Genomic DNA, 23,437 nt, shown 5'->3' with positions numbered 1-23,437 from the left:
GTTATTCGGCCCGGGCTCCAAGCCAGCGGAGCCATGTTCCTTCTTCTGCTCCTTCTCACCGCACTTGGCCAGCTGCACGCAGGCCTCAGTAAGTCCGCAGACCTGCTCCGGCACCCGTGCCTCCCCCAGTCTAGGCTTCTGAGAGGCTTTGTTCCCTGAAAAAAAAAAAAAAGAGGCCGCCTGTATTTTCGGGCCAACTTCCAGGCATAAGTCCCTCTGCTGTCCCCACCCGCTTTACCCGTGCCTCTTGCTTCAAAGTTTGTGACTAAGAAGGTAAAAGGGACAAAAAGGAAATATGTGGTCTTATCCACATACAGAATTCTGCCATTCTAGGAATAATTGCATCAGGATAAAGAAGGCGTTCTGTAATAATTTCCTGATTTGACTACTGCCGTCCTCCATCTGCTTGCTCCCCTGGAAACAGCGCATCACCCTGTATCCAATATTCTACCTCTCTTGTCTGCAAAACCTTGGTATACCCGTGTTTTCTCATTTCCACACCTCTTTACGGCAGTGGATTTTGTTACTCAGTGTTAGTTAAGTTGAACTGTTTAGCTGCCAGTGTGTGCGTGTTTGTGTATGTGTGTGTGTGAGAAAGATAATAAAAATTAGAGATCTTGCCAAAGATTCAGACAAGGGTTCAGAAATTTGTAGGCAAGAGTGACCAGAAGGGCAGTGGCAAGGGAGAATAGATGTATAAATTGTACAAAAGGAAAAAGAAATGCATTGATAATGTAGAGAAACAAATGCAGAATTAGAAATGGATAATGTCAGATCACAGGTATTAAAATAACATCACTTATTTTTGTTTTAGATTCTCATAAAACAATTCTGCACACCACAATTCCTGAGAAGATTTCATCGTCTGACAACAAAATGGAAGCAGAAAATAATGTAATTGGAAAATGATAACTATTTGTATCTTAAATTGTAAAGGCCAGAGCAAAGTTACTGAAAAATAAGCAGGAATTCAGTTCTTGGGGGCAGAGTTGACAGCTAAGAACAGGTTCACAGCAAGGAGCATTTTGATGAGGATGAGTGTGTGTGATGTGTGTATGGGGGTGGGGATGGGAGAGTGAATCTGTTGAAGATGAAGGATTTTAGAGCTAGGATCCCTCCAGGCCAGGACAAGGATGAGGCAAGCAAGCTAGGCACTCACCTCTGGTGCAGGAAGCTGGGATCCCACAGGATTAGAGTGAGGCAAGTGAAGTGAATCATGTAAGTGTAGGATCAGATTCTGTCTGTATTTAAAATGTGGATATTTTGTTCCTTGTGGATTTTTTTTTTTAATTAATTTTGATTTCTTTAATTATTGTGTGAAAATATTATTTATCTTATTGTTGTTGAGGTTTTGGCACCCTGTTCCTAGCCATGGTGATTCCCTCAGCTACTTGGTCTCTGCTTTCAGTGGATCAGTGAGGATCTGAATGGTGATGAGCCTCAGGCAGGACTGTCTGGTCATTAGCACATGGCTTTCACAGTTTGAGCCTAAAAAAAAAAAAAAAAAAATCATTCCTTCTCTGATTATTCCCCAGGAAAATGTACTTCTCAAATGGTTGCTTCTAGTAGAGGATAATCTAACACTTGCCATAATCACAAATCTTCAAATTTATTATTTTGTTAAGTGGCTTTTAAAAACCTTTTCTCCTTCTTTCACATAAATATTGACTGTATCAGGTCCTTGCCATGCACTTCCCCCAATGTGCTGAAGGTAATGTCCTGTACCCATATCCCATTCTTTTACCTTTTCTTCCTTTGGTATCTGGGCTTTATTTACCAACATGCATATCATACTCCCTGCTTCTCTCCTGAGTGAATTATTAGCCATGAGGCAGTATGTAAGCTCTACTCTAGCTTCCTTTTCTGATTGCAAAGAGGGGGCTCCATTTGACTTTTTGTTTGATTTCCTAAGATTAGTAATACCAACTTTTCCTCCCTATTACTTATCACTGAGCATACAATCTTTGAGTTCCCCACTTGTCCAATCTCTAGCATTTTAAAAAAGGCATTTAATAATATGGAAATTCGGGAGGTGAAGCCAAGATGGCAGAATAGACAGACGCTTCCGGCGAGCCCTCTTTACAACAAAGACCCGAAAGAACAAGTGAAATGAGTATATTTGTGACAAGCTGGGAGCCCTGAGCATCAAAGGCAAGCTTAGACAATGAACTGAGGGACAGGGGAAGGAATAGACCATTCAGAAGTGTAGAGGAGTTACCGGACCTGAATTGTGGGGAGTCCCCAGGCACCATTCCCAGAGCGGCAGCAGCAGCGGCGGCAGTGGGCTGGTCCTAGCGTTTGGCCACAGTTTCCTCAGGAAGAAGCAGCCAGCCGCACAGCCCACTCACACCTCCGTAACCTGAGGAGAATGGCACTCTTGGCAAAAGCTAAGTACTTGTGTATATTTTACCGCGTCCCCCCACCCCCAAGCCGGCTTCAGCGGCTGAATCCCTGGGCCTGAGATAGGCCATGCTGAGCAACTAGAGCCATCCTTCCAGCCTTGGGGAAGGAAAAAATTTGCAACTGGGTGGAAAAGATAATTTGCTAGCTCCAGTCACTGGGGGAGCTCAGGACAGAAGTGGCTCCTGTCCAGGCATAAACTGTCCATGGACCTTGAGTACCTTTCCCTTCTGCATGGACCTGTGTGAGCCTATTTTGGGACAATAGGCCCTTGTTTGCAAACTCCAACCATTTCAGCTGTGCGTTGAAGAGGTGGGTGTTTGACATTTGACATTGCTTTGCCTATTAAACAAGGTCGTCACCTACCCACATCAGGGACCTAAGGACTGGTAGCTCCACTCAGATCACCTAGCCACCCGCGACAGGGGTCCAAAGATAACCGGTACCTCCCAGTCCTTACAACCAAAAACTTTGGGTGCCCATCGTCCGTCTGCAAAACCCACCCACTAGCACCCTCTAGGGAACAGGGACGGGTTTTCCTCAGAGACACTTGAGGGTCAGTTCTCATCCCCCTGCCTTGTTCAGAGCATGACCCCCTGCTGCAATCAGATACCGGTATATACGCCAATCACCTCTTCCCCTCTAAGACTATAGGACAGAGCCTGTACCACACACTTGATGATCAGCTACCTGGACACCTGAGCTGAATTCATACAAGAAAACTGAATGGACTCCTAGACTGATATACCTGAAACAGCTCTAGCCAGCTGGGAACAGGACACCAGAGCTCCAAAGGTGAAGTTAATCAAGCTAGCTCACTCAAGCAACCCATAGGGATATACCAAAACAAAACAAAGCAAGCAGCTATGACACAGTAAGCAAGCATAAACTAATACAATAACTTATCGATGGCTTGGAGACAACAGTCAATATCAAGTCACATAAAGAAACAGGCCATGATCACCTCAACAGGCTCTCAAAACAAAGAATCCAGGGATCTTCTAGATGAAAGTGCATTTCTGGAATTACCAGATGCAGAATACAAAAGTTTAATATACAGAACCCTTCAAGACATCAGGAAGGAAATGAGGCAATATGCAGAACAAGCCAAGGAACACACAGATAAAGCAACTGAAGAAATTAGAATGATTATTCAGGAACATAATGAAAAGTTTAATAAGCTGGAAATATCCATAGACAGACTGCAATTAGAAATTCAGAAGATTAACAATAAAATTACAGAATTAGACAACTCAATAGAAAGTCAGAGGAGCAGAATTGAGCAAGTAGAAGGTAGAATTTCTGAACTCGAAGATAAATCACTTGGCACTAATATATATGAAGAAAAATTAGATAAAAGAATTAAAAAAAATGAAGAAACCTTAAGAATCATGTGGGACTCTATCAAGCGAAATAACCTATGAGTGATTAGAGTAGCAGAACAGGGAGGGATAACAGAAAATACAGAGCGAATTGTTGAAGACCTGTTGGCAGAAAACTTCCCTGATATTGTGAAAGATGAGAAGATATTTATCCAAGATGCTCATCGAACTCCACATAAGGTAGATGTTTAAATAAAGTCACCAAGACATATTATAATCAAACTTGCCGGAACCAGAGATAAAGGGAGAATTATAAGAGCAGCGAGGGATAAACGAAAAGTCACCTACAAAGGATAGCCAATAAGAATAAGCTTGGACTACTCGGCAGAAACCATGCAGGCAAGAAGGCAATGGGATGACATATTTAAAAAATTGAAGGAAAAAAATTGCCTGCCAAGAATCATATATCCAGCAAAACTGTCTCTTAAATATGAAGGTGAAATTAAGACATTTCCAGATAAACACAAGTTGAGGGAATTCATAAAAACCAAACCAAAACTACAAGAAATACTAAAGGGAGTTCTTTGGTTAGAAAATCAGTAATATCAGGTATCGACCCAAGACTAGAACACCGGGCAGGGCAACCAGAAGGCAACCCAGACAGGGAAATCCCAAAAAACAAAGCAAGATTAAAAAAAAAAAAAAAGCCCCAAACAAGGTATCAGCGATGTTATTATATAAAAGAAGGCAACATTAAAATAATAAAGAGTGACTAAGAAGTGTAATCATACACCTTCCATATGGAGAGGAAGATACGGTGATACAAAGAAGTAAGCTAGTTTTAAATTCAGAAAAATATGGGTAAATAATAAGATGACCAACCACAAAGGAGACAAACTATCCTACTCATCAAAATAAAATAAAAACAAGGGAAAAATACAGACTCAGCAGAAACAGAATCAACAACAAATGTGATTAAAGGACAACATATAAAAATATGTAAAGAAAATCTACTCAGCACGTGAAAAGAAACTGTCAACAACACACAAAAAAAGAAATCAAAATGATAGCACTAAATTCGTACCTATCCATAATTACCCTGAATGTAAATGGACTAAATGCACCAATAAAGAGACAGAGAGTGGCAGAATGGATTAAAAAACAAGATCCGTCTCTATGCTGCCTACAAGAGACACAACTTAGACTTAGAGGCACAAACAAACTAAAACTCAAAGGATGAAAAAAAATATATCAAGCAAACAACAATCAAAAAAGAGAAGGAGTAGCAATATTAATTTCTGACATAATAGACTTTAAAGTTAAATCCATCAGAAAGGGTAAGGAAGGACACTATATAATGATTAAAGGGATAATACATGAAGAAGATATAACCATATTAAATATTTATGCACCCAATGAGAGGGCTGCAAGATACATAAAACAAACTCTATCAGCATTGAAAAGTGAGATAGCTCCACAATAATAGTAGGAGACTTCAACACACCACTTTCGGTGAAGGACAGGACATCCAGAAAGAAGGTCAAAAGACACGGAAGATCTAAATGCTGCAGTCAACCAACTTGACATCATAGACATATACAGAACACTCCACCCAACAGCAGCCAAGTATACTTTCTTTTCTAGTGCACATGGAACAGTATCTAGAATAGACCACATATTAGGTCATAAAGCAAGCCTTAGCAGAATCCAAAACATTGAAATATTACAAAGCATCTTCTCTGAACATAAGGCCATAAAAGTGGAAATCAATAACAGGAAAAGCAGGGAAAAGAAATCAAACACTTGGAAACTGGACAATACCCTGCTCAGAAAAGACTGGATTATAGAAGACATTAAGGATGAAATAAAGAAATTCAGAGAATCCAATGAGAGTGAAAACACTTCCTATCAGAACCTTTGGGACACGGCAAAAGCAGTGCTCGGAGGCCAATTTATATCAATAAATGCACACATCCAAAAAGAAGAAAGGGTCAAAATCAAAGAATTATCCCTACAACTTGAACAAATAGAGAGCAACAAAAGAAACCCACAGGCACCAGAAGAAAACGAATAATAAAAATTAGAGTTGAACTAAATGAAATAGTAAACAGAAAAACAACTGAAAGAATTAACAAGACCAAAAGCTGTTTTTTTGAAAAAATCAACAAAATTGATAAGCCACTGGCCAAACTGACAAAAGAAAAACAGGAGAGGAAGCAAAAAACCTGAATAGGAAATGAGATGGGCAATATTACAACAGACCCAACTGAAATTAAAAGAATCATACCAGATTACTATGAAAAACTATACTCAAACAAATTTGAAAACCTAGAAGAAATGCATGAATTCCTAGAAACATGCTACCTACCTAAACTAATACAAACAGAGGTAGAACAACTAAATAGACCCATAACAAAAGAAGAGATTGAAAAGGTAATCAAAAAACTCCCAATAAAAAAAAAGCCCTGGTCTGGACGGCTTCACTGCAGAGTTCCACCAAACTTTCCAAGAAGAATTAATACCACTACTACTAAAGGTATTTCAGAGCATAGAAAAGGACAGAATACTACCAAACTCATTGTATGAAGCCACCATATCCCTGATACCAAAATCAGGTAAAGACACCACGAGAAAAGAAAATTATAGACCTATATCCCTCATGAACATAGATGCAAAAATCCTCAACAAAATTCTAGCCAATAGAATTCAACAACATATCAAAAAAATAATTCACTATGACCAAGTGGGATTCATACTAGGCATGCAGGGATGGTTCAACATTAGAAAAACAATTAATGTAATCCACCACATAAATAAAACAAAAGACAAGAATCACACGATTTTATCAATTGAGGCAGAAAAGGCATTTGACAAAGTTCGGCACCCATTCATGATAAAAACTCTCAGCAAAATAGGAATAGAAGGAAAATTCCTCAATATAATAAAGGGCATTTATTCAAAGCCAACAGCCAACATCACCCTAAATGGAGAGAGCCTGAAAACATTCCCACTGAGATCGAGAACCAGACAAGGATGCCCTTTATCACCACTCTTATTCAACATTGTGCTGGAAGTCCTAGCCAGAGCAATTAGGCTAGATAAAGAAATAAAGGGCATCCAGATTGGCAAGGAAGAAGTAAAAGTATCTCTATTTGCAGATAACCTGATCTTGTACACCGAAAACCCTAAGGAATCCTCCAGAAAACTACTGAAACTAATAGAAGAGTTCAGGAGAGTATCGGGATACAAGATAAACATACAAAAATCAGTTGGATTCCTCTACACCAAAAAAAAGAACATCGAAGAGGAAATCACCAAATCAATACCATTTACAGTAGCCCCCAAGAAGATAAAATACTTAGGAATAAATCTTACCAGAGATGTAAAAGACTTAGACAAAGAAAACTCCAGTACACTTTTGCAAGAAACCGAAAGAGACTTACATAAGTGGAAGAACATACCTTGCTCATGGATAGGAAGACTTAACATTATAAAAATGACTATTCTACCAGAAGCGATCTATACATTTAATGCAATTCTGATCCAAATCCCAACAACATTCTTTAATGAGATGAGGAAACAAATCATCAACTTCATACGGAAGGGAAAGAGGCCCCGAATAAATAAGGCATTACTGAAAAAGAAAAACAAAGTGGGAGGCCTTACTTTACTTGATTTTAGAAACTATTATACTGCCATAGTAGTCAAAACAGCCTGGTACTAGTACAACAACAGATACATGGACCAATGGAATAGAATTGATAATCCAGACATAAATCCATCCACATATGAGCAGTTGATATTTGACAAAGGCCCCAAAACAATTAAATGGGGAAAAAAACAGTCTTTTTAACAAATGGTGCTGGCATAACTGGATATCCATTTGCAAAAAAATGAAACAAGACCAATACCTCACTCCATGCACAAAAACTAACTCAAAATGGATCAAAGACCTAAATATAAAATCTAAAAGGAGAAAGATCATGGAAGAACCTACAGATTGGGAAAGAATTTTCAGCTATGACATCTCCGACCAGCGCCTGATCTCTAAAATCTATATGATTCTGTTAAAACTCAACCACAAAAAGACAAACAACCCAATCAAGAAGTGGGCAAAGGATATGAACATGCACTTCACTAAAGAAGATATTCAGGCAGTTAACAGATACATGAGCAAATGCTCTCGATCATTAGCCATTAGAGAAATGCAAATTAAAACTACGATGAGATTCCATCTCACTCCAACAAGGCAGGCATTAATCCAAAAAACACAAAATAATAAATGTTGGAGAGGCTATGGAGAGATTGGAACTCTTATACACTGCTGGTGGGAATGTAAAATGGTACAACCACTTTGGAAATCTATCTGGCGTTTTCTTAAAAATTAGAAACAGAACTACCATACAACCCAGAAATCCCACTCCTTGGAATATACCCTAGAGAAATAAGAGCCTTCACACAAATAGATATATGCACTCCCATGTTTATTGCAGCTCTGTTTACAATAGCAAAAAGCTGGAAGCAACCAAGGTGTCCATCAAGGGATGAATGGTTAAATAAATTATGGTATATTCAGACAATGGAATACTATGCATCGGTAAAGAACAGTGACAAATCTGTGAAACATTTCATAACATGGAGGAACCTGGAAGGCATTATGCTGAGTGAAATTAGTCAGATGCAAAAGGACAAATAGTGTATAAGACCACTATTATAAGATCTTGAGAAACAGTATAAACTGAGAAGAACACACACTTTTGTGGTTACGAGGTAGGGAGGGAGGGAGGGTGGGAGAGGGTTATTTACTGATTAGTTAGTAGATAAGAACTACTTTAGGTGAAGGGAAGGACAATACTCAATACAGGGAAGGTCAGCTCAACTGGACTGGACCAAAAGCAAAGAAGTTTCCTGGATAAACTGAATGCTTCGAAGGTCAGCGGAGCAACGCGGGGGTTTGGGGACTATGGCTTAAGGGGACTTCTAAGTCAATTGGCAAAATAAATTCTATTATGAAAACATTCTGCATCCCACTTTGAAGTCTGGCATCTGGGGTCTTAAATGCTAACAAGCGGCCATCTAAGATGCATCAATTGGTCTCAACCCACTTGGATCAGAGGAGAATGAAGAACACCAAGGTCACACGATAACTATGAGCCCAAGAGACAGAAAGGGCCACGTGAACTAGAGACTTACATCATCCTGAGACCAGAAGAACTAGATGGTGCCCGGCCACAACCCGATGACTGCCCTGACAGGGAGCACAACAGAGAACAGTGGGATGCAGACCCCAAATTCTCATAAAAAGATCAGGCTTAATGGTCTGACTGAGACTAGAGGAATCCCGGCGGTCATGGTCCCCAAACCTTCTGTTGGCCCAGGACGGGAACCATTCCCGAAGACAACTCATCGAACATGGAAGGGACTGGACAATGGGTTGGAGAGAGATGCTGATGAAGAGTGAGCTACTTGTATCAGGTGGACACTTGAGACTGTGTTGGCATCTCCTGTCTGGAGGGGAGATAGGAGGGTAGAGAGGGTTAGAAAATGGCAAAATTGTCACGAAAGGAGAGACTGGAAGGGCTGACTCATTAGGGGGAGAGTAAGTGGGAGTACGGAGTAAGGTGTATATAAGCTTATATGTGACAGACTGACTTGATTTGTAAACGTTCACTTAAAGCTCAATAAAAATTATTAAAAAAAAGATCATGGAAGAAAAAATAGGGGCAACGTTAGGAGCCCTAATACATGGCATAAACAGTATACAAACATTATTAAGCATGCAGAAGAAAAACTAGATAACTGTGAGCTCCTAAAAATCAAACACCTATGCTCATCCAAAGACTTCACCAAAAGAGGAAAAAGTTTTCAGCTATGACATTTCGGATCAGTGCCTGGTCTCTAAAATCTACATGATACTGCAAAAATTCAACTACAAAAAGACAAATAACCCAATTAAAAAATGAGCAAAAGATATGAATAGACACTTGACTAAAGAAGACATTCACGTAGCTAACAGATATATAGGGAAATGTTCACTATCATTAGCCATTAGAGAAATGCAGATCAAAACTACAATGAGATTTCATCTCACTCTAACAAGGCTGGCATTGATCTAAAAAACACAAAATAATAAATGTTGGAGAGGCTATGGAGAGATTGGAACACTTCTACACTGCTGGTGGGAATGTGAAATGGTACAACCACTTTGGAAATCGATTTGGCACTTCCTTAAAAAGCTAGAAATAGAACTACCATATGATCCAGCATCCCACTCCTTGGAATATATCCTAGAGAAATAAGAGCCTTTACACGAACAGATATATGCACACCCATGTTTATTGCAGCACTGTTTACAATAGCAAAAACATGGAAGCAACCAAGGTGCCCATCAATGGATGAATGGATAAATAAATTATGGTATATTCACACAATGGAATACTACCCGTCGATAAAGAACAGTGAGAAATCCATGAAACATTTCATAACATGGAGGAACCTGGAAGGCATTATGCTGAGTGAAATTAGTCAGTTGCAAAAGGACAAATATTGTATAAGACCACTATTATAAAGAACTTGAGAAATAGTTTAAACTGAGAAGAAAACATTCTTTTGTGGTTACGAGAGGGGGGAGGGAGGAAGGGTGGGAGAGGAGCATTCACTACTTAGGTAGTTGATAGGAACTACTTTAGGTGAAGGGAAAGACAGCACACAATACAGGGGAGGTCAGCACAACTGGACTAAACCAAAAGCACTTTCCTGAATAAACTGAATGCTTCGAAGGCCAGCGTAGCAGGGGCAGGGGTTTGGGTACCATGGTTTCAGGGGACATCTAAGCCAATAAAATCTATTAAGAAAACATTCTGAGTCCCAATTTGAAGAGTGGTGTCTGGGGTCTTAAATGCTAGCAAGCAGCCATCAGAGATGCATCAATTGGTCTCAACCCACTTGGATCAAAGGAGAATGAAGAACACCAAGGACACAAGGCGATTACGAGCCCAAGAGACAGAAAGGGCCACATTTACCAGCAACTACATCATCCTGAGACCAGAAGAACTAGATGGTGCCCGGCTACAACCGATGACTGCCCTGACAGGGAACACAACAGAGAACCCCTGAGGGAGCAGGAGAGCAGTGGGATGCAGACCCGAAATTCTCGTAAGATCAGACTTAATGGTCTGACTGAGACTAGGAGGACCCCAGTGGTCATGGCCCCCAGGACTTCTGTTGGCCCAGGACAGGAGCCACTCCCGAAGCCAACTTTTCAGACAGGAATTGGACTGGACAATGGGTTGGAGAGGGATGCTGGTGAGGAGTGAGCTTCTTGGATCAGGTGGACACTTGAGACTATGTTGGCATCTCCTGCCTGGAGGGGAGATGAGAGGGTGGAGGGGCTTAAAGCTGGCAAAATGGACATGAAAAGAGAAAGTAGAGAGCAGGCTGTCTCATTTTTTAATTGAGAGTGTATAAAAAAAAAAATAGCAAGTTGTATTTGGGTTTTTGTGTGAGAGACTGACTTGATTTGTAAACTTTCACTTAAAGCACAATAAAAATTATAAAAAAAATGGAAATTCAATGCGTTTAACTCTAGCAATTTAAAAAGACTCCTTTTATTTGTTTCTACAGGCAATTATTACTAATGTGGGCTATGACTGTATTTTAATAGATCTGATATGATGTGAGGTAGGACTTGCAAAAGTAAGCACGCCTAGGAACACACAGAGAGACCCCTCAGATTTGGCAAATAGAAACACAGGACATCCAAGTAAATATGAATTATTTCTAATTGTGCATATACACAAAAAAGAGAAATATCACATGGGACATCCTTATATTGGAAATTATTTGTTGCTCATCTGATGTAAATTATAGCAATCGAGAGTACGCATCTCTTTCTTTAATTATATTTCCCTGATAATTTTACTTTCCTTATCTGTTTCTCCTCTTGCAGAATTTGCTTATCAATTTCTTTGCAGTTACAGCCCCTTTTGCATTTATATTGAAACATGGTAGCTACAGTGATCGTATCCAACTTATTTCATTCTTTTGTCCATCGAAGATTTGTGCATGAGAAAACTCACTAGACCTTAGCGTTATGGGATAGTGTGTTGAACATATGCTTACAGAAAATTAACAACCCTGAGAATTGCTTTTCTTAACTTTCTTTTTCATTCTCTGTGATTATTTTGCATGTCTTGGTCAACAACTTTTTAAAACGTCCACTGACAAAAAAAGAGCTTTGTTGTCAATATTTATTCCCTTCTTCTCCAACACTACATATGATGATTCCATTTTTCCCATAAATAAATCCTTTAAAAAAAAAAAGCATTTGGTAGCACTCATGTAAGAGAATCAAAATTTTCAAGGAATTAAACCTATTTCAAAAGTAGACATAACAAGTGCTATAATAATTATCCACTTCAAGTTAGAATTTCTTTTCCTGTTCATAAGTAACATTGTCTTCCTCAAGGAGAGCCTTGTCACTAACTAGATAGTAGACAAAAATTATCTTGGGTGAAGGGAAGGACAATGCACAATACAGGGGAAGGCAGTACCACTGGACTAAACCAAAAGCTAAGAAGTTTCCTGGACATGACCAAACACTTTGAGGGACAGCATTGCAGGGACGGGAGTCTGGGGACCATGGTTTCTGGGAACATCTGGGTCAATTGGCATAGCAAAGTTTATTAAGAAAATGTTCTGCATCCCACTTTGGTGTGTGCCGTCTGGGGTCTTAAAAGGTAGCAAGCGGCAAGGAAAATATTAGCCCAAGAGACAAAAGGGGCCACATAAATGAGAGGCTTCATCAGCCTGAGGCCAGAAGAACTGGATAGTGCCCAGCTACCACCAGTGATGGCCCTGACAGGGAACACAGCACAGAGTCCCTGATGAAGCTGGAGAAAAGTGGGGTGCAGAACTCAAATTATAGTAAAAAGACCATATGCGATGATCTGACTGAGTCTGGAGGAACCCCATAAGACATGGCCCCCAGACTGTCTGTTAGTCCAGGACTAAAACCATTCCTGGGGCCAACTCTTTTCAGACAAAGAATAGACTGGACTATAAGACATAAAATGATACTTGTGAAGAGTGTGCTTCTTATTTCAAGTAGATACATGAGACTAGATGGGCAGCTCCTGGCAAATGATGATCCGAGAGAACAGTAACACTACAGTTACCTCAGTATCAATTGGAGGGGCTTAGGAGCTGTTTGTTTGAGCAGCATTATCCAGAATGAGGACAGGACAGCCAACATTTGTACTTTTGCTCCAATTTTGAATAAACATTATCTCCATCTTTATGCAAACATTCACCAAAATTTGTATCTATTTTGTCTCCACCAAAAGCAGCACAATTTTTCTCATTGACTCCTAACTGAAAAAGGGAAGGGGGTCTTACGTGAAAGAGCCATTTAAGCAAATCTTTTTCACTAGAAAAATATTGCACAAGCAAAGTGTATGTTTTTTTCTGCATTGTGATTACTTGCACCTGTGCCTATGCCCCAATACGGTGACACATTTAGGTCTTTGATAATCTCTGTAATAGAAAATGGAGCAGTTACATTCTTTAATTGTGGCAGTGGATTTCATCCTGGCCCTTGAAAACTTGCTTGCAATTTTGTAATCAGAAAATAGCTCTGATAGTAATATGTTCAAACTGCCACTTCAGCTGAAAGACTCACGATGATACACAGTGTGGAAAACCATTACTTCAGCTGCAATTCTTACATCTTCGTCTGATTTTCTGTTAATTAAAAAAAAATTGTTATTGTATCACCTTTAGTGCTAATTGAGTAAATCACCCATCTCTTATGCTTAGCTCTTAGTATATGCTGATTTATATCTGACTTTCCATGATTTTTATGTCAAATGAAGATTTACACATTGCACAAAGAGCTTCAAAAGGACTTTTCCCCCATTTAATACATTTTCACTGTTAAGAATATTCATCACCAAATTTACACTAGCATTTTGGCAATTTAGGGTTCAAATATACACAAATACAAAATAGATAATTACAGCCAAGGTAAAAATTGAAAAATCTGGAATTGAATAATTTCACAGCTGCCATCAGTGAGCCTCAAATCTGAACTCATAACTAATCCTAAACAGGTGTTCAACCATTGAAATGACTGCAAACTTGAGAACTAAAAATAAATTGAACGGGATATGAGATGCAAAAAAAAAAAAAGGGAGGGGGGGAGGGCACTCCTCTTTGCCTGTAGGGGACAGCTACCCTTATAAACATAGTCTTCTGAACAATATCAGAGATAATTATAGGAAGTTTTGGGAAACCTGGAGTTCAGGGGATTGACAGCTTTTCAGAAGAGAAAGTGCTTTAGTACTGACAGGCTTTCAGTTGTGTTAATGTAGTCATTGGAGTCAGTCTACTTGTGGACCATCTGACTTTGAGAAGTCTGGCCACTGGAGTGAGGAACTTACTGATTATTGTCTAGAAGCATGAGGCAGTCACTGATTGTCTGGCTTTCAGAATCTCGGAGCTGTCGTTGATTTGCCACCTTTCAAAAGCTGGTTATTTGAGTGAGGCTATGTTTTATGGTTGAGTGTCTGATTTTCAGAGCACATAAACTGACCCGAAGACATTATTTCTTATTAACCCACCTAACCCACTGCTGTCAAGTCGATTCCGACTCATAGTGACCCTATATTTCTTATTAAAAAATTGTTCATGACCTGGGACTTTGGCCAAAGGACAGTCTTCTTTTCTTGAATATGAAGTTATCAGTCCTCTCACCTCGCCCCCACTTTGGACTTCCCTCAGACAAATGTTCAGGAGAGATAAGACATTGTCCAGATCTTTATTTGTGGAGGTTTGATTTTTGGCTAGTGTTGCCATTTGAGTGATTCAAGCTCTGATTATTGTGGTGGAAAATAGCTCTGCTTGCCCTGCCAAATTTTTGTAACTTATTGCAAAAAGCTGAATATAGAACATTCATGGTGTCCTGACAAAGTCAATATAGGACACAGGACAAAATCATTAAGTACAGTACATATTGTATATGTATTCAAAGCCTGGCAACTCTACACACATTCTAAGATGTATATGCCCTGGTGTACATGCTGTGGTTTCAAACCAGTCCAGGAAGGCTGAGACCATCCACCTCTGATACCAAATGTGTGGTAGATAATAAATCCCGCTCCACACGCCAACTGTGTCCTGTTGAAATCTCAGCTTCCCTTCCTGGTCAGTCCAGACCCTTGGTGTCCCACTCAGCCATTTCTCTCATTCCCATTCACCCAGGGCTAGGTCAGTGGGTACTGGCCCCTTCTCTCTCTCACCCACATTTATGCAGCGACAGTTCAGCAAGTACTGGCCCCTTCTCAGTTTCATAGGTCTGATAATCTGTTGAAACGACTCGAACTGCAGGAAAGGGCTATCTTTAATCCAGCAGAAAAAAAGGGTACAAACACATAGGGTTAGGTCTGGGGGGTATCTCAGTTGAGGAGCTTCGATGTTCCCAGGGGATGTGCTTACCCTCCCCAGAGCTGATGTTTGTGCTGTCCACCTCGGAAGCACCAATGAGCCTCCGTCTTTCAAAGCCTTTTATCGGCCTCCCCACGTGATCAGGATAGATTACATCATGCCTGCTGAGCCTTAGTCAGCATCAGGCCCATCTTGGTCTGGTTGGCCCCCACTCATTGGCCTCAGGTATGGTCCTGTGCTCAGGAACCAGGACCAAAGACCAAATTGTTTACTGCAAGGGGCTCCACTCCTCCGCCTAGCCCTGTATAATCCAACATCCCTCCCTGCTACCTTGCGTATCAGCGTGTGAGCCCTTGATTAGGTTCTGTCATACAAGACTCCATCATAGTAGACTGGAGTGATTTCTCCAGTTGGCCTCAAGACACAAACAGCTGTGTTGTGAACTACCTATGAGACCTTGTGGCAAGAAACTGCAGTCAGCCTCTACAAGCTGAGGGCAGCCCCTGGCTGACAGCTGATAAGAAAATGGAGACCTCAGTCCTACAGCTGGAAGAAGATGAATTCTGCAAACAATCGGTGAGCTTGGCCCCTAAACTCCAGATGAGATCACAGCCCCAGCCAACACCTTAATTTCCATCTTGTGAGACACTGACAGAGGATCCAACTAACCTGTGCTCGTGTGAGATAATAAATATGTGTTGTTTTAAGCTTCTGGATTTGTGGTAATTTGTTATGCTACAGTAGAAAATCTATACAAATATCTAGCATTATTTTGAATATATTTCATTTTATATGATGGTGTTGTTCATGTATTCAATTAGGTTTCTTTGTGCTTCCATCTGAACTTACGTTTTTAAGATCTCTCTTTGTTTCTCTATACCTTTATTGACATATGTACATCAATTTCATAGGTTTAACAGCCACTTAGTATTCCACGCTGCACGTCTACTGCATTTATTTACCTAGAGTGATATTGTTGTTACTCTATGAGCACAGGGGATACTATGTGCATGCACATCCTCGTCTTTGTCACCTTATCGACCTGTGTAAAAGTTTCTCCGGAGTACATCCCCAGGAGTGGATTTGCCAGATCTTAGAGTATTCACCTACTTAAATTAAGAGTATTATCAAAATATTCTTCAGAACGGTTATACCAGTTTATATTCCCAACAACAGTGTGTGGGCTCCAGTTTCTTCATGTCCTTCTCTTCATTTAGTATTATTCAGTATTGTGAGTTTTGTCATTCTGAGAGACCTACAGTGATATCTTATGGCTTATTTTAATTTGCATTTCTTAAATAATTACTGAGATAAAAGTCTTTTTATTAAGAGATAATTTATATGCAGCCAAAAGCATAAATCTTAAACAGTTTCTTGAGTTTTGAGGAACGTGTATACTCTTGTGCAGCCAGAATGCTCCTTAGCAGCAAGGATGGCGAGACTGTGTCTTACATACTTTGGACATGTTGTCAGGAGGGATCAGTCCCTGGAGAAGGACATGATGCTTGGCAGAGTACAGGGTCAGCAGAAAAGAGGAAGGCCCTCAACGAGGTGGATTGACACAGTGGCTGCAACAAAGAGCTCAAGCATGACAACGATTGTAAGGATGGCGCAGGACCGGGCAGTGTTTCATTCCATTGTGCACAGGGTCGCTATGAGTTGGAACCGACTTGACGGCACCTAACAACATAACAACAACAACATATACTCTTGTAGGGCACCCTGGTGGTGCAGTGGTTAAAGCACTTACTTGGCTGCTAACCAAAAGGTAGGCAGTTTGAGCCACTAGTGCTCGCTCCTCAAGAGAAGGATGTCGCAGTCTGCTTCGGTAAAAATGTACAGCCTTGGAAACCCTGCATGGCAGTTGTACTCTGTCCTATAGGGTTGCTATAAGTCAGAATGGACTCCATGGCAGTGGGTTTGGCTCTTGGTTTTTGATTATATACTCTTGTAAACAACACCCAAGTCGAGATAAAGAACATTGCAGAAAATTCCTTTATGTCAATTTCTAATAAATCCCCATCACCCCAGAAGCACTGTTGTGCTTTCTGTAATCATAAAGTAGTTTTGCCTATTTTCAAACTTTATATAAATGAGGTCATATAATATGCCTATAGGGCTTTTCATCTCTGTCTCTCCTTTATGTGGCTGCTCCAAACTTTATCCTCTGGTCCTTTAGAATTTGAAAAGTCTCCATAAGGCATGCTGCTTTTCTTGTCCTGCCCTAAGATTAAAATCCATTAACAGAGATATTTTACCTTATGCTATTCCCTTTTTTGAAGTGTTGGCTCTTTTCTAGAATGTGCTTGCTTTTGTTTACTCTACATTGCCTTCAGGTGTGTTTTGATTAGAATGTATGTTATCTGTAATAGGGTCAGTTCTGGTAGGAGCTACTTAACCTTAACAGAAGTGATTTAAGAAGATCTTATTTTTCATTTCTTAAGTATTTTTGTTTATACTTTTTATTGAGGTATACATTCAGTGAGTGCACAATCTTAAATTTATAGATCGATGATATTTAATACACACTCTTCTGGATATAGAATACACACACTTCTGGATGTAGAATTTGTAGCATGCTGGAAGGTGCTTTCCTGTAGCCTCTTAGTCAATAGCCCCAAATGTTACCACTATTCTTATTTCCATCAACATAGATTAATTGTGCCTATTCTTGAAATTTATGTACATGGACTCACACAGTATGCGATCTTTTTTTATGTGGCATCTTTTATTCAACTTTATAAATATCCAGAGTGCCATTTAAGTGATTCTTCCCAGAACATTTATCTGTTCCAAAATAGCTTGCACACTCAAACACACTTAAAAAAACCAAAACCAAATCTGTTGCCATTGAGTCGATTCCAACTTACACGCTTAAAAAAAGTTTTAAATGTCGGCTACTCTTGCTGAAAGAATTGAAAAATGAACCAAAAACATAATTTAATGACTATTGAATTTTCTGTTACCTTCTATGGCATTTCCAGACATGTGTCTGCTCTCTGTCTTTTCCTACATTCTATTCCAAAGGATAAGCTAAGTAAAATTACATTTATTATGTTATGTTGCTGGAGTGTAGTACATTTCTTGTAGCTCTGTCTCCTGGGAGTGTCTCTTCCAACGATCATGGCAGTTCTCTTTCCAGGAGAGCGGGAAGTGAGTAAGTAACAGGTTTCCTCAAGTGAGATGGGCATCTTTGGTGTTTGCCTTGGACATGGTAAACGAATGGGGTGTTTCTAAGTCAAAAAGTAACAATCATCAGGCAAGCTTACCCCCCCAGAAATGTGAGTAACGGCATATAGCAGGCCGATCACTGCTCTGTGGGGCAAATTATCCGATAGGCAAGGTACACACGAGCTTACTTGTGCCTATTTACTAATCTGTAGTGATCATGTGAAATTGTTTGTTACGGATTAGTAAATGAGCACAAGTAAGCCCGTATTTACCTTGCTTGCTGGGTCATCTTCCCCTGTCAAGAGGGTTTGATTCTGTAGGAAGATGCTGTGGGGTTGGGAGAGAGACAGATGCCAGATATACCTAGAAGCAGAATCTTTGAAGTGGTGGAAAAATGTGAAATTGTTCACTACAGATGATCTGGTAAGCAAGGTAAGCACTGTGCTTACTTTGTCTATTAGATAATCTGCCGCTGGTGTTCCATCACCTAATTCTCAATTCAGAATCTTGAGGCTTCAAATACCGTCATGGGAAGGGAAGTACATGTAATGCTTATGTATTATTATTAATTTGGTCAATCTCTTTAAGCATAATTTAGAGTAAAAAATATTTAACGTATCTCATTTGCAAGTATTATTGAAATTCTTTTGGATATTCATGTTACAGATTGCTTATATCATTAAAATAGAAGGAAGACAATATTTAATCCATCTCAAAAAGCAGTGAGTATTTTGTTTCAAAGCTTAATTCTTTGGTTTCTTGATTTTTATGACTAGAATGATTTCAGTTCTAATTTATTGATACCTACTATATATGGGGTATTGGGGAAAATCCTAGACATGCAGAAAAGAATTATGCATTGTCCACAGTTAAAGAATTTATAATAGAGGGAGATAGGCTGAGACTCATACATATTGAAACAATTTTATTATAATGTGGTGTTATGACAATGGAGCCCTGGTAGTGCAGTGGTTAAGAGCTCAGCTGCAAACCAAAAGGTTAATAGTTCAAATCCACCAGCTGCTCCTTGGAAACCGTATGGGGCAGTTCTACTCTGTCCTATAGGGCCACTATGAGTCAGAATTGACTCGACAGCAATGGGTTTTGTTTTGTTTTTGGTACTATGATAAAGGTGTACATAGGATTCTTGGAAGTCACAAGGCTTTTTGGAGGAAGAGGAGACTTGGATCTTGAGGGAAGATACCTAGTTATATAAAGAATAGGGGTAGGGAAGAGGGACATTCTATTTAGAAATAAAATCTTGTGCCAAACACGGAGATGTGAAACAGAGTGGTTTCTCTGATAGGAAAAAAGCCTATGTGATTTATTAAAGAACATACTTTTTGGAGGACAAAAAGTAAAAGATACTGGAGGAATAGGCAGGAGCCAGGTTATAGAAGATCTATAATGCCATGGCAAGGATATTGGGAGCCAAAAATTGTTTTAAGCACTGTGTTGATATGGTAACATTGAGTCTTCGAAGGCTGTTTTTGAGGGCACAAGAGTAGAGGTGGGATGACCACTTCTATGACAATATAATTGTTTACATGAGTGATGATGGTGGTCTGTACAATGGCATTGGTCATAGCACTGGAAAGAAAGATTCACTGTAGTTTGAAGATTGATTTGGTTTGGTAATTGGAAAAAAGTGAGGCATCTAGAGTGATTTAGTTATTATGTGAATAATGGGTAGGTGATGGTGTAATTAAATGAAGCCAGAGGTAAAGACATATTTGTGGGAAGAAGGGGTTAGTGTTTTTTTCAGTGCTTGTAAGACATTCAGGTTGGATTTTTCCACTAGGTAGGTGGGTATAAGAGTCAGAATCTCTGAAGAGAGGTTGGCATAGGGATATAGATTTAGGAGTAATCAGTAGCTTGCCTATAATTTTTAAAAAATGAGAGCATGTTACTTAGCTTATAGAATGTTTGTAAATAGACTGGTAGCTAAAAACTGAACTCTGGGAAAGAGCAATGTTATGGGTTTTTTTTTTTTTTTCTAGTAGGTAGAACAAAAAGAGCAGCCAACAGGGAAGATCAAGCCTGAAGGGAAGAGAAGCAGACGTGAATTGTGATGTAAATTAAGCGCTTGGACTTAGGGGTCACAGTTTTCAAATAGAAGCTAGAAGTCCAGTGCAATAATGATTTATAAAATGTCTTTTGGGTTTACCATTCTGGTGGTTATGGATCTTTTCCAGAGTGGTTTCAATGTAAATCACAATTGAAAAAGTGAAAAAAATGTGTGTAAATGACTCTTTTGATGAAATACGTTGAGAATATAGAAAATATATGGAATAGTTAGGGTAGGACACAGGGTCAAGGGAGACTTATTTAAGATGGCAGTGACTTGGAAATAACCTTTTTAAAACAGTCTTAGGATAAAAAATAGAAAGGAAGGGCTTGAAACTATAGGAGAGAAAAAGTTTGTGTCTTCAGTATATGGCACAAGATGAGATCAGAAGCACAGGTATAGCAATTTGGTTTAAACAAAAAATGTCATTCTTTGGAACTAAAGATAAGGAGTGTGGATGGGTACAAGTGAGCTAAAAGTGAAGGGACATGGGTATTATTGGAATGGCTGACAAGAATGATGTCAAGTTCTTGAGTAGTTACCGAGGGAAATGAGAGAAAATTCTGACCAAGGTTATTGAGAGGAACCTGGCATTTTAGTTGAGGTTTAACCCATTGACGTCAAGTTGATTCCGACTCACAGCTGAGGCTAGTGCACATGCATTTAAAGCAAGCCTAAGTAAACCTAAATTCTCCCTTAACCCTGCATTTTAATTTTGAATTTTGGGTATAAAATTTGAAATCACAGAATGCTTGCTAATGACAAAGATTTGAAAGGTCTGTGCTGGAAATCGGCGGCCTATATTATTTGACTATTTGATGACTCTGGCAATTTGGGTTGTTCATTAACACTGGTATTATATATTGCTCTTGTTAAAATGCCTATTTTAGTGCCTAACTTATTGTAAGTGATAGAGATGCATTTGGACACTAGAAAGGATAGTTGATTAGCACAATTTTAATCCGTCAGTAAAAAGACAATTTATGAAGAATGATTTTTTTCTACTTCTGTTTTACAAGTTGAATATATTTTTATTGTTTTTCCCTAGGTCATTTCTATCTTTGGCTTCTGTTGTTTCTTCTTATGACAAAAAGGATACCCTACATTCTAAGTCTTTAATAGTTCAGGTAAGACTTAAGTTTTTTTTTTTCTTACAGATTTCTTATTCTAGATTTTCTAAAAAAAAAAAGGTGACTATTTCGCAATTGCTATAATATTATTTTATACATTCACTGGTTCAGGAGAAATATTTTACTTCATGGTAACATTGGCTAAACCCTCAAAGTGTAAGCAATGGATGTAGAAAGAGAAGTGAACTTCCACATTGAATAACTTTGGACTGGTGTCTTTTTCTACCTGGCACAAATTCATGAGATAATTACCAGTCATATTAAAGTACCGAGGTAGCTAACTTAAAAATAAATGACATATGTGGGGTTGTTCATTTTAAAATTGAGTTATCCTTTTTTTCCCCCTTTGTCTATTATTTTTTCAGATGGATTGCAATTATCAAGGATATGTTGCGGGCTTTCCAAATTCACTTGTGACACTCAACACTTGTTCAGGACTCAGGTTGTGGCCTTATTATGGATATTCAATTTGCCAGTATCAGATCCTGCTAGTCTGTGAATTGATCCTCCATATATGTTTTCTGGTTTTATGGTCATCTTTGTTATTTTAATTCCATAAGAGACTGAACCAGAATTACCAACAAAATAGGGGTGGTCACCTTGGCAGCATATGTTCCTGGTGGGAGGCTATTTGTTGACATTGACAGAATCTGCTGCTTGAGGCTTTGAGCAATCTTGAGTTTAGGGTGTGTTGATTGGTCTCTTCGCACTTCTTTAATTTTCTTAAATTCTTTCTATTTTTGTCCGATTTCTTAATTTCCTGGGATGATTGGCAATTGTAGAATGCTTGAGTCTGATTGGCACTTTGGCTCTGCACTCAGTTTTTAGGGCTATAATATCTTCAGTTCAGCCCACATGAACAAATGACTTAGGACCTTAAATGGCAGAAGAGAGTTTGCTTTCAAAGAGAAGAAAGAGTCCTAAGGGACTGAGCTACAGGCTGGTAGTAGAAAATCCGCACACTAGGAAGGGGTCTTACCCTGTTTAAGCGCACAGATCGACACCACTACCTGCTTTCTTTAGGACAGGCAAGGTATTTCTCTTAGAATATTTGTAATAGAAGGCAATATAGGCATCCCATGGTACAGTGTCCAATTCTGAGGTATAACCTCAAAGGATAAAGAGATAAAATAGCAAAACCAAGGTGTCTTTAAATCTAAAAAAATGAAAAAAATCTTAGCCATAATTTCTCATTAGAACATTAGATTTGGTAGAATAATTTCAGATTTGTTTTGATTATTTTAACATTCAGGGGAATTTTGCAGTTTCAAAACATCTCATATGGAATTGAACCAATGGAGGCCATATCAGGGTTTGTGCATATGATTTATGAAGAGAAAAATGATAACATTAATGTTCCTCTCTTACGGGACAGTGACATTTCTGCTTGGTCTAATGATTTACAGTCTAAAGCCAGAAAAAGCTCAAAAGTAAGTGTTGACTCTTTTATTTTGATTTACCACATTGGAAATTATTCACTACAACTTTGTGAAATGAAAAATGCTTTCAGGCAGAGTTTGATTGGTAACTTTCAAACCTTAAATTTATTTTATTTTCTCATGAGGGCCCTGCCTGAATTTTTAAATGGCTAGACAATAAATTTAAGCACTTTGTTAGGCTTGTCATTTGATGAAAGTTTAGCAAAAACTTAGGTAATTAATCCTGGAAACATGAAGGTGTGAATGTAGGACTAAAAGAGACAAAAATAATTTTTTCATGTAGGGATTTGGATACTTTATGTACAATATTATTTTTTCCTTAATTACTCTGATAATGTAGGTGGCAATATGTTATTTGGATTTCTAAGTTAAGTCTTTGCTTTAAGAGTTCCAAAATGGACAACGTAAATAGCTAAATAAGGTCCATGTAAGGAAAAGTGATGAATTCTTTCCCCACAAAGGCCT

At 39.0% G+C, this 23,437-nt stretch overlaps 1 protein-coding gene across 1 annotated transcript in view; it reads left to right on the top strand.

Annotated features, from left to right (window-relative positions):
- The window catches only part of LOC100673384 (disintegrin and metalloproteinase domain-containing protein 5-like), a 57,485-nt gene that overhangs the window by 22,482 nt on the left and 11,566 nt on the right, over window positions 1-23,437 (top strand). The window contains exons 7-10 of the mRNA XM_023550934.2: window positions 19,002-19,057; window positions 21,452-21,530; window positions 21,899-21,975; window positions 22,786-22,963. Coding sequence (XP_023406702.2) covers window positions 19,002-19,057; window positions 21,452-21,530; window positions 21,899-21,975; window positions 22,786-22,963 — 390 coding nt within the window. The remainder of the gene's footprint in view (window positions 1-19,001; window positions 19,058-21,451; window positions 21,531-21,898; window positions 21,976-22,785; window positions 22,964-23,437) is intronic.

The sequence above is a fragment of the Loxodonta africana genome, chromosome 19 (assembly GCF_030014295.1).
Source record: "Loxodonta africana isolate mLoxAfr1 chromosome 19, mLoxAfr1.hap2, whole genome shotgun sequence".
Lineage (NCBI taxonomy): Eukaryota > Metazoa > Chordata > Mammalia > Proboscidea > Elephantidae > Loxodonta > Loxodonta africana.
The sequence above is the reverse complement of the archived record's forward strand: the minus strand, read 5'-3'. Positions and strand labels throughout refer to the sequence as shown.